The following is a 12,892-nucleotide window of genomic DNA, read 5'->3' as shown; positions in this document are numbered from 1 at the left end:
AAATGCCTTTCTCTCTGAAAGGCATTTTCTCAATGGAAAACTACAAATGTTGGTATAAATCCAACTTAAATATTTGTTTTCTTAAACATGATGGTAGGGGCAGCTGGATAGCTCAGTTGGTTAGAGCGCAGTGCTCTTAACAAGATTGCCGGTTCGATCCCCACATGGGCCACTGTGAGCTGCACCCTCTACAACTAGATTGAAACAACTACTTGACTTGGAGCTGATGGGTCCTAGAAAAACACACTTAAATAAATAAAAGTTTAAAAGAAAACAAAAACATGAGAGTAAAAACCCTTAGTGTTAAAATAACAACAGGAACCAAATGTCAGTGCCAAAATATTCTGTAACCAAATATTAACTGGAATTGACTAGATTATCTTTTAAATATTACTTCTGAAAGAATTCCTAATAACAATCCAAATACAACGACAGTGTAAGAGCAATATTCTTTCAGTTCTCTGAAAATGTATTAATCTTTATTTCCTCTTTTGTTTAACATATTAAATGTTCCTACAGTGGTTCCCAAACTATAAGAGACTCCAAAAGGCCTTGTTAAAAATTCCAATTCTGGACTCTACTCCCAGAAACTCTAGTGCTTTAGGTCTAGTGTAGTATCTGGGGATCTGCATTTTGAACCTGCACCTGGACTGAATTTCTTATTCATGTGATCTGAGAATTACTCTCCATTCTAAAGACGATTCTCTCTCCTCAAATACATCCTGGGGAGAAAGAGGAACAGGGAGGCAGAAGGAAAGCGAGAGGCACAAAGACTGATGCTTACAAACCTTTATATGCTGGAGCAGGTGGTGCTGCCGCCACTTTCCTGACTTTTGCGGTCACTGAGTTATCAACATTAACAACCATTACTGGGTGGTCGACATGACCCAGGTTCTGGCCCCGGCCATTTGTTTCTTCTGAGTGTTCCCACTGTTTCCTAATCCGCTCCTTGAGTTTTTCCAGTTTGATGTCATGCTGTCGCCGTTTTAAGAGATCTAATCTTTGGGAATTACAAGGACTAGTGGAAGAGGGAGAAGAGTCAGTCAGCCGTAACACTTTTGGATCAGCATCATGGCCCACGTTACTGACAGAAGCCTTCAAATTGTTCTCATTTCCTTTTGTTCTATTAGGCTTTTCTTCCTCAGTTCTCATAGGAGCTACCATCTTCATCAAACATTCAGAATTTTGTAATGCATCAATTGCTGGTCGATCATTTAAAAACCTAACCACAGTATCATTGATGACAGATGATTGGGAACTCTCAAAATCACAGCAACACACATTCCGTTCTTCTCGATTGTTTATCATCCGGTTCCCATTCTCAGGCTTTTCTTCGTTAACATCCACACAATATACATGCTTTGACTCTAAAGGGCTGGGACTTATATTGGAAGGTGTGCCATGAATTTCCCTATGATCAAAAAATAGTTTTAAATAAAGAATACAAAAACCCGTCAAACTGAAACTAGTTATACAATCGGATAAATCTAAGCTAACATTAGAGACCAAAAAACCCCAGAAATTCCAGTAGGTTAAAAATAGTAAAATAACCACTACTAATATTAAGACTCAATGCTTAATGGCCCCCTCTATCAAGTTCTAAGTCATAATCTGCATATTATAAAATAAGGAAAATGCAAGAGATGTTTGGAGAGATTTCCTTAAGAATCCCAGAAAATAGGATTACAATCTGACTTTGGATATTCACTTGACACCTTTTACCAAAATGTATTATTTTACTCCTTTATGAAACTTAAGTATACTAGGGGAAAAAAGTTCTCAAATCCTGGCATTTCATATGTGTAACTTCTAAATGACACACAAAATTAACAAATAGATGGGAGGAGAAATAAAGTGGAGGTACAATGAATATTTTTCTCCAAATAAATATGGTTAGTAAAGTTAAACCTCTCTGAACCAAAGACCACTTTTTGGGCAGCTTCGAACTATGTAAAGCATATCTAGAAACTCCAGAGTAAGCAAAAAGACTAGACACAGCCAAAGTACATTATCACCAAGTCCATATTCTCTATTCACGAAAGCACTAGCAAAAGCCTCCCTTCAGAGACTATTTTTATTTTATACATCATTCTAATAAGTTATATTTTATGAAAAGAAGCAGTGTACGAAAAAGGAGGTTAACGAATACAAGACTCAGCAGTAAGAAGAGCACATGAATCATGAAAAAAATAACCAACAAAATTAAAAAGGAGACATCACAACAGCCTCGACCTGCAATGTCTGAAAGAGGAGACATTAGCCATGTGGCTACTGAGCACTTGGAATGGGGCTAGTCCAGACTGTGATGTGCTGTACTGTAAACCACATACCGAATTCTCCAGACTGAAAACAACAATAACAAGAAGAATGTAAGACACCTTTGGGTGTATGTACATGTGCCTACTAAAAGTGTTTGCATTACATGTGTGGCTCACATTAATGGGGTAACTGTACAGCACTGATCCAGATGGTTCATGTCAAGGCATAAAGCACCACCACGATTCTTACAGCCATGACTCTATTACCGCATCACATGGTAACTGTGTCTATTGGATCTAGTGTGAGTATACGAGTCCTTGCTTTTTTCTGAGGAGATAGTCTACAGCTTTCATCAGATTCTCACTGAGGTCCATGACCCAGAAAACATCAGACCCTGTTCTGAGTGGGCTGAGAACTGAGTCCTGAAGCTTCCACTAGATATCAAGACTAACTGCGATTATTTTCACTATCTTGACCAGACTGTAACAATTCAGTTTAAATGATTTAGGTTTAGAATTAGCACCTGTACAGAATAAAATAAAGCATAAAAAGGTAGGTTACATACCATGCTTCATCTTAAAAAGGGAAGGACAACTGAACAGGAAGGGAGGGAGGGAGGAGAAATTTCAGTCATTCATTCAGTCACTCATTAAGTATTTACTAAATACATATAAGTGTGTTCACTATACAAATCTTTCAACTTTTCTGTAAATATGAAAAATTTCATAATAAAATGTTGGGGAAAATATTTATGGAATACTTAGCAAATGACAGGCATTAAGATAATGCTTTGAGAATAAGATAGATTTATAGCCTTACATAAATAAATGTAATAGGTAGCTATGGAATCAAAATATAATGCAGTATGAAAATGCTCTAATAGAGGAAGTTATATAGTATTATAGGAGCACAGAGGAAGGATTAAATCAGCTGGGGGAATGAAGTGGCATAGAAACAGATCTCACAATGTTTCATACAGAAGGCAATAAAAGATGAGTTTGAAAGTATGAATAAAGTTGGCCAGGTGAAGGGCATTGTATTCATAGCTATCCTGTAGGTACTTTTTCATTTTCTTAAAAGAAAATTTACACAATTTTAAATATCAGATAGTAACCTTAGCAGGAAGAATATTAGAATATAAAAAGTCAGTAACTTACTTTCAATTCTGATGATAGTGTTTCTAGGCAAGTTGCGTAATATTTTTGTGGTTAAAGATTCTGAACTCTGATTATTTTTCAAATTTTTTCTTTCTCTTTTTTCTAAACTATAAACTTTCACCCACATTAAGTCCCTGGCCTTCTCTCAACATTTTCTTCACCATTTTTATCACTTCAACACTAGTGAAAACTCCCAAATTTATATTCCCAGCCCTAACCTTTGTGCACACATTCCTACTCAAATTTCCAAAAGCCTACTGAATATTTTCACCTAAATATTTCAAAACTGCAACAAATTAAACATAATGAAAACAGAACTCATAATCCACCTTCATCTCCCAAATGCTTTCTCTCAAATTTAAGAGTACAAACATATATACCCAGTACTATCAAGCACCAACATGAAACTCCTTGATTTACTGACACTTTAAAATACTAAAAATGCCTATAAATGAAACAAAGAAATCTAAGGTGCAGTGTCTATTACTTATTACTATTTACTAATACTAAGAACACACATTTATATCATTAGTAAAATGTTCCTCAAACAAATACAAAACTCTGTAATTTTATCGGTTGAATATCCTATATTACTAGCTAACACAAACACAAAACATTTCATATTTTCCATACTATCAAAATTCATACATCATGCTTGAACATCTGATTCAATACGTCGCTGAAAGGAGTCACTGGCAAAAAGGTAAAACAATAAACTAACTCACATTCGCAAGAGGAAATTTTAGGTAACTGATTAATGCTACCAAAAGAAAACAAAAAGAAGAAAAAAAAACATTAAGAGAAAAAAAAAAAAGACACTTCCTAGTAATTTGTCTGTAGGAAATACATTACAATGGTGGCAGTGGCATGGAGCAAATATTACTACTTCTTCCCCCCAGACATTTAATCTGTGAGAGTAGAAAGTTAGTATTTCATAATATAAAAGATTTTTGCTTTATTTCTTAGAAAAATGAAAAAGGTAATAATACTAGAAGCCAGGGTACTATGAAAAACTCAGGAAATAAACTATAATTTTACTGTGAATATTACAGGGTGGCCTCATTTGATAACTTTTTTTTTTTTAAACACTAACCGGTAAGAAGCCAAAGGTTCACGAAATTCCACACGATTATTTTTCTTTACATTACTCTCCAGGGTGGTGGCTCTGAGAGGACTACGAGATTTCTCTTTTCGTGATTTAGAAGATTTGGAGTTTGGAGCATTGAGCCAAGAATCATCCAGGTATCTACCATCTGAAGGAAAAGGAAATCTGTGAGAACACATGATATAAAATATGATTGTCTCTGAATGTGGCTAGTATCTAAGGAAATAACTTAGGTATCTATTATTTCTGGCATCTCCAGTTGGATATTATGTAAGTAGATGAAAAACATTTTTGGTTAAATTATTACAGTAACTCAATCTATAGAGAAAGATTGTATTCTAATCAAGCAATGCAAAATAAAATTAGACATAAAATTTCTTTTTGTCAAAGGCTGTCACTCACTCAAAAAACAAGTATCAGATAAACCTAACAGACTCACAGGTTGAAAAAAAAATCACTGTTTCAGTAGAAATACTAACCTGCAAGTTTTAGCCCACTAATTAGGAAACCACAGAATACATGAAAGGTAACCAAAGAAAATATTTGTATTGTGTACATTTATGATAGTATCTCTAAGACAGATATTCCATTTATGATTTTAAACCCCAACAAAAAACATAAATCTTAAGCCAGCTAAATTTCAAAGTGATAGTCTATACCTGCAAATTAAAAAAAAAAAAAAAGACATATATAATCCCCAAAGGCTCAAGATCCAACTGTCATCACTAAAAACAAATGAAAACTCATTGTCAAAGGTGACGCAGTGATGCTAAAGTCCCTGATCAAAAGATGAGAAGACATCACCTACAGTCACTGATGAGGATGCGTCACTAACTACTGAGTACCAAAGGCAAAAACCTAAATGCTATGGGGTACAGTCTCTGACAAGACAGCAAGTACATGGGACTCATAAGAAGAAATTCAATTGAACAAAACTAACATCAAAATTTATATTTAGTGTATTTATATCTTTGGAAGTAACTTCATACATACCTTTCCTACTTATTTTTCGGGTAGCACTTGCAGATCTCTTGGTATCCATGACAGAATCAAACACAGCTGTACTTGTAGGGGCTACTTCTAATTTGTTTTCAATGTGTCTCAGCTAAAGTTAATAAACACCATCACAACAAATAGGTTAATTCTGTAAATAAACCAGCTATGATTGATTTACATAGTTATTTAAAACTATATTGTTCAGTAGCTTTCTCCAAAGTGGAAAAAACTCAGGAATGTTTTACTTTAATGAACAAAATAATAGTTTTCTCTTTATTTTCTACTTTATCTATACAAATAGCTGGCACAATGCTGCCCAAATTTAGACAAGAAAATAAAAAAGATTCTGAAGAATATCAAAGAGTTTCTATTTGTCTTGACTGATTTCTTTTAATTGTTGGGTTTTTTTTTTAAAGCAGTACATTTTCTGATATTATATTCGGTATTATCATTATGCATATATCTTGTGCATTTTACATGCAAAAATGAGGAAAGAACAATTCAGGTTGACTAAAACTAAGGACTATTCAAACAGCCACAACTTTTTATAGTCTTGTGTCTATAAAATAAGTTTCACAATAAGGACAAAATCACAAGACAGAATTCAGGTTGCCACACACTTTACAATATAAGTCAACTTTTGACATAACCACCAATGTTCTCAATGATTTTTAAAAGCAATTTCTCCTAAATAGTAGAGTATGATATGTTTACAGCAGAAAACAGAAAAGGTATAATAATAAAATGAAGTTAAAATCATCAAAATTTCACCACAGAAAGATAAAAACTTTGTATAAAATTCTGATTTATCTTCTTTCAAATTTTTGTAATAGAGTGTACTCACAAAATTGAAATAATCCTATAATGTTAATAGTTCTATATCAGGCTTTCCCCATTTATATTATGAGCCCTTATCATCCTTAAAAATGTTTTAAAAAACCAAATCATTTTGAAAAACTACTAACAGTTCAGCTCTAAATTAGTTTAGCTCTAAATTAAATTGGAGGATAGAAACTATTCCTAAATAATAGATGCATAATGCTTACGCAGGAGAGAAAGAATATAGATTGCTGTATTTATGGGGCCAAAATCTGACCCTGCAGTATGATCAAATCTAGATTATAGCACCTTTTCCAGATTGATTTTCAAACTAGTTCAAAAGCTAAGGGGACAGAAAATACCATATTCAAACCATAAAGAAACAGGTGATTCAAACTCAGGGAGAATATAAAAGAAAACAAATAAGGACATAATAGAAGAGTAATGTGCAGAGAAAGCAAATGAAAAAGAAAAGCAAAAGGAAGGGGTCTCCCTTTGAAGGGACTATGCATTACTTGTCCAATTTGGCTTCCTAAACTCCAGACAAGATTGGACAGAACACAAATGAGAACAGGTTGCCCACATCCATTCTTCTCCAGTAGCGCTAAGGAAACCGTCTATTATTGCCACAATAAGAGGAGGCAACTCACAGTCCATTCAGGATCTAGTTGTTCCTTTCATTTCCTCTGACTGAGCCTTCTACACAGACACAGCCCCACCTTCCCAAATTCATCCTATGTTTTAAATCTTCATTTCAACATACCGCATGAACAGATTTATTAATGGAAAATAAAGAACACAAATTATTGTAATATTTCATGTCATACATTTTATGTTAATGTTCCTGATATCTAAAGTAGTGTCTTGACTACTCTTTTACTATTTAATAGTTGTCATTAATGTTCATTTTGTAATATATGGTATGTAACTTCTTACCAAAATGTTTATTTTTCTATCAGAAAAGCACTATAGGAAAAATTGTAACCTATTCACTCATAACAGGAAATCAATTTTAAACCAGAGAAAAATAAATGGAAGCTATAACTACTTACAGCAGCCTTGGTCTGAGAAAGTGCATCCCACGATGTGGTTATATCTGCTGAGGAACATCGAAACTCACTGAATCAGAACCTCTGAAGTGGACCTCAGAACATGCATTTTAATAAGCTCTCAAATACACTCAAAAGTTTGAGAACCACTTCATTAGACAGAACTATTTCTCAGCAAGTGCTGTATTATATTGAGTCAAAACACGGTTCTTCTCCCAGTATATGGTTTAGAGCTGTATTACAGCTGGAATATCCCACACCCACACACCCCCAGACATCTCCAACAATGTACCCCAATGACCTGAACAAATACAAAATTCTGTATTGCACTGCATTTTACATCATAATGTGTAAAGATTAGAAAACTATTCCAGACTTTGATCTACTAGTAGAAACAAAGGTAAAATCTATTTATTCTTTCGGATAACAGCCCTTCAAATAGTATGAAGCCTCATATTTCCCGAGTCATCTTTCTCGAGGATATTTTCATTTTCTCCAAATGCTCATATGACATGATTTCCAGATCCCTCACAAACCCAATACTCTTCCTCTAGATGTACTCTAGAGGAAGGGTTTGTCAATGTCACTCAAAAATATCATAGTCTAAAGTTACTCCCAATGCATCATTTAAAAAACGTTCAACGAGACTATTACTTTGCTATCTGTGCACTGTGTAAGTTTGTAACTGTATTAAGAGCTATAGTATATCATTTATTGACATTAAGTCAGAATTTCTAAGAAATTGTATAAAACTAATTTTACGTATACTGAGTCTTTATTAAAAAGGATTTTTTACTTTATAAAACAGTTCGCCATAGGATGACATTGATGGTGAGGTCCTTTGTATTTTTAAAACAAAATTAAAATTTAAAAAGTATCCATTTTTTATAAATCAAAGCATATGTAAAATTTTCATTTATTGATTAGGCCAGAATTTTATACATATGACCTAAACAAGGCACTAAGTTCAGTTAAAAAAAACCACATACCTTGAACAGTATCCTTGCTTTGAGAATTCCTTGGATTTGGTAAAGGCACCTCTTTTGATTTGCTGCTCCTCATCCTGCCAATTTACCTACAATCACATCACCAGCATTCATTGGTCATCAATATTATAATGTCAGTAAAGAAAATGCCCTGATTTATCGTGCCTTTCATTAAAGTCAGAAAAAGAATTTGTCATCTCTAAGTTATCTTTATACCCTTTTAAGAATTCCTGACATTCTAATATCTAAGTAGGTCTGTTCTTTATGTAAGAATATACACAACATATAAAACATCACCATTCTCTAAAAAATAGAAAAACGAATTATTGAGGAAAAGGTACAATGAGAAAAATCTCTTTATAGAAAGAAGAGAATCTAACCTGTCAAGCGTATTCTATCTTGAAAGTATAAATTTTAATATGCAAAATGCCTTTTCCAACCCCTTTAAAGTGTTTACCAAATCAAACATTAAACGTATTCAAGATCATTTCTTGGGCAACAATGAAACTGCCTTCCCAGTTAAATGTTTTATAGCAAACATGACAACAACTATATTCTATAGCCATATGGGAATTTTAGAATTACTTACTTATTGAACATTTGTGTATTCTTTTTTGCCTATTTAATCCGTCAAGAATTAAGAGAGGTGAACAACACTATCTTTAAAATGTTTGTCTGTTATGGTATATAAAAATATACCTCCATAAACATAAAGTTGTTAAAAAAATTTTATAAAGACACTTTTCTAATTTCTCATCTTCCCCTTGCCACTGCTCAGAGCATCATCTTTACCCTAAATTATGGTAAAAAGCTTCCTAAATTATTCTGTTCCTAATCTATTCTCCATACTGCAACCACAGTTATCTTTCCAAAACAGAACCTAACAACTTGCTTTTATAACTCTTCAATGCCTATCACCCTACGGGAAAAAGTTCCAAATGCCTTAGCAGGATGGAACTTGGAAGCCTTCAAACGTTGATGTACAGTCTTACCCGCTGCTATCTTCACTGTATACCAATTGTTCTTGTCAAATGACCACACCTAGAGTGCATTCTCTGCACATCTAGAAATAGTCATTATCTCCCTATCTTCTTTTCCTAAATTTTCTCTGACAGTAATATTCTTCAAGACCAAACTCTACTGTCATCACCTATAGATCTTTTCCAGACTGTGCTTTAATAGAATTACTACTTCATCTGTTTCCCACAGCATTCTGTTCACTTTTTATAGCCCTTATTAACTAACACACACACACACACACACACACACTCACCCATTCATTGAATGAGTATTAGGTGAACACTTAATGCTCACAATCTAATTGGAAGAGGAACATATGAACGGTATATAATGCGATGAGTTATATAATAAAGTTACAAAGCGCATATCTGTTGATACAAATATCAACAAATATCAACCCCACAAGGTTGTCCGTAAGGACTATATCTTCTAACTCATCTTCTTATCAACAGAACCCTTCAATGAATAAACAAATGGCAGTGCTGGAAGCTATTATGATCTCAATATAAACAGAAAAGAATAAAGAGGAATCAAAGGCAGAGCTGCCAGTGAAAGGATGAATAGGGTGGGGAGTGGGGTAAATCAACAAAAGTGACAAGAAACATGATCACAGCAGCAGACGAGGTGGTTTAAAAGCCAGGCTGGGAAACTATTCATAAAAAAGGAAGAGGAAACACAATTAACATACACTACTAGGCCAGTAAGCCAGGGGGGGAAAAAAAAACTGGGGAATGGAATTCACAACTAATTTGCAAGTAGCCTGTAAGAATAAACTACAAGGCACACACACAAAAAGCTTAATTGCCCTTGCTGATGATAACAGGGAAAAAAAGAGGGCTACAGGTGGCCATATAATAAACGAAATGTATGATACCATGGAAACAATGGGAGTCATTTGATAAAAGCCCATCATCATTAATGTGCAATGAATCAGAAAACTAGAGCAAAAGATAATGCTATTGCTCTGGCTATAATCAAGTAAGAGCCTTATTATGATTAGGCGAAAAGAAAAAAAAAAAAAGCACAAGAACTACTATGCATAAACTGTACTGGAGGTCCATTTATTCACTCTCTGGACATGAACAGATAATTAGCAGTTAAACTGGGGCAATAAAACACTGGCATCTAGATTCATTAAACAGCAGAAAAGGAAGACGACATTTCCCCCAGCTACACACCCAGAGCAAAAACTAAGCACTAGACCCATGGCTTCAACCTCACAAAAAAATCTTTGTGTTTCTTGGAGGGGAACGTGTGGCCCCCGCCTAACGATTCTTTGCAGGGATTACTAGAGGGGTCCTACTGCTACCTGCCAGACCACAACTTGCCACACACATCCACACTATTAAGAATTCTGCTGGCAACCAAAGTCCCTGATTCTGGAAGGACGGTGATGTCGCTGAGTACCTATCCTCAACAGACCCAAACTCCACCTGACCTACAGTGAAACGCAGTAGCAAAGTCTCCACAATACACGAGTATCTAATGGACAGTAAGCGGCCAGAATCCTAACATGGAAACTGAAGTAACTGTCCTAGATCATATGCAATTCATTCGGTCAGGAAAGTCAATGTTTTCCTTCTAAAACCCAACCAGCATCATTCCTTCTCCTCAAATCCTACAAGTCAAAGTGAGTTGAAAGAGGGAGGTGGAGCGCCTAACACTTTTTTCATCTATTATCATTTTTTTTCATTCTCTGGTATAGTCTCACTTAAGAAAATTTACTTAAAAGTAGGGAAACATTTATATCCATGCCCCAAAAAACAAATTTGGCATATTCTCTTCAAATATCAGTAGTATATTTTCCTCTTTTTCCCATTCACCTCCTGTTTTCTTTTCTGATATTTTTCCCTCTTGCTTTGCTGTTTTCCATATTAATCTCTTACCTGACTTCCTTTCCTCCCTTTCTTGCCTTTAATTTCTATATCTAATTTCTGATTTCTGTATCGAATATTCATATTTATACATGTTTAACTTTTCTAAATCTAAAAAAGGGATTACTCTATGAATAAAACTACAATGTAATAAAATTTCTCTCAAAACTCAAAAAGACCTTTACCACACTGAATGAGACATGCAATATAACATACACATACAGATATATATATACTCGTACGTATATGTGAATACGAATTTATTGAAACATAATATGATAACAAGCTTGGCTTCTTTTTTAAAAATCTGAATACATGATGAGAACGGGCACTAAGGTTAATGTACAAAATATAAGTCTTAAGATGCCAGCATAGCATTTCAAAATGTACCTCTGGTCATAAAATCATCATATCGTATCTGCTAATTGTTTCTTCCATGGCAAGTAGGAACACACAGAAAACGTCCTTTGTATTTAAATACTTTTTACATACAGTTCTTGAAAGTCCTTATTCCCTCCACTCACACTCTATAGCTAGTTTTCAAGCCTGTAAAGACAACTCTCTCCCAAACCGCCCAGACGTGCATCCCGTCATCCCCACCGCAAGGACTTTCAGAGCAGCCACCGACGCCTCCCAGCAGGCAGCTGCGGGGCCGTCTCCTGAGCCTCCTTCTCAAGCAGCCCTAGGAGCGGAAGGACCCAGATCACGTTATAAACAGAGATGCAGAGGCTCCACCCCCAAGAGATTCTGAATCAGTGGGTCTGCGAAGACGCCAAATAGCAGTATTTTTAAAGGTCTACAGGGATCCCAACACAGAGCAGGCTCTGAGAACTATACGTCTAGAGATTATCTTCAATTCTACTCTTTGAAACCTGACGCCTCCAAAAACACTGTTGATTCCATAAAAACAAGCATTGGTGGAGAAAACCAATCCTGTTTCACAACCACCTGAGAACATCTCTCCTCCGAAGCTAGAACACCTGACAGCAAAAATCCCTTTAAACCAGAAGCCAAAATTGCAGCCCCTCTAACACTGTGGGGGAGACTATGAGGGCAGTTAATAACCACAGCTACCATTTTCTGTGTTCCTTCTAGGTGGCTGAGGACTGCAGTTTCCCAGATATGCTTCCTACTCCCTATCACAACCGGTGAGGCAACTACTCACGTATCGATTTTGATGAACAAACAGTATCAGACAGACTCCAGAACTAATCCAAGGTCATTCAACTAATGAGTGACAGAACCAGAAATTGAATCTTCATCTCCATCTCTCTCTCTCAAACCTCTGAAAGCCTCCAACAGTTATTTACATAATGCCTCTCATAATAGTCAAACTCAGCCACCACTATAACACAATCTCCTAGCCTCTCTTACAATTTCATCATGAGGCCCCTGGCTTTCCCACCTAGATTCTATCCTCCTTAGAACCTCTGTTCCATTAACTTCTATGCACTTGACCTTCTTTTAGAGAAACTCATTTAACCAGCGTTCCTCAACTGTTATCAAACTCACTCCAAAAGGCAGAGCTTCCTGACAAATATCTACAGATGAAGATATTTATTCTCCCCTCTCTCCTAAATAGGGCAGGTAAGATGCTCTTGTAAACTCCTTGATCCCCCCGCCACCA

At 35.4% G+C, this 12,892-nt stretch overlaps 1 protein-coding gene across 3 annotated transcripts in view; it reads right to left on the bottom strand.

Annotated features, from left to right (window-relative positions):
* Positions 1-12,892, bottom strand: part of CEP350 (centrosomal protein 350) — a 107,136-nt gene that overhangs the window by 83,385 nt on the left and 10,859 nt on the right. For 2 of the 3 annotated variants that reach the window (XM_019732838.2, XM_019733025.2), the window contains exons 3-7: positions 8,375-8,460; positions 7,389-7,435; positions 5,515-5,626; positions 4,510-4,669; positions 789-1,411 (exon numbers count right to left, since the gene is read on the bottom strand). In XM_019732838.2, coding sequence (XP_019588397.2) covers positions 789-1,411; positions 4,510-4,669; positions 5,515-5,626; positions 7,389-7,435; positions 8,375-8,447 — 1,015 coding nt within the window. In that variant the 5' untranslated portion in view covers positions 8,448-8,460. The remainder of the gene's footprint in view (positions 1-788; positions 1,412-4,509; positions 4,670-5,514; positions 5,627-7,388; positions 7,436-8,374; positions 8,461-12,892) is intronic. The other variant, XM_019732931.2, reaches the window with a different exon arrangement.

Source organism: Rhinolophus sinicus, linkage group LG17, assembly GCF_036562045.2.
Source record: "Rhinolophus sinicus isolate RSC01 linkage group LG17, ASM3656204v1, whole genome shotgun sequence".
In the NCBI taxonomy this organism is placed as follows: Eukaryota; Metazoa; Chordata; class Mammalia; order Chiroptera; family Rhinolophidae; genus Rhinolophus; species Rhinolophus sinicus.
This window is presented reverse-complemented; position numbering and strand designations above follow the sequence as displayed.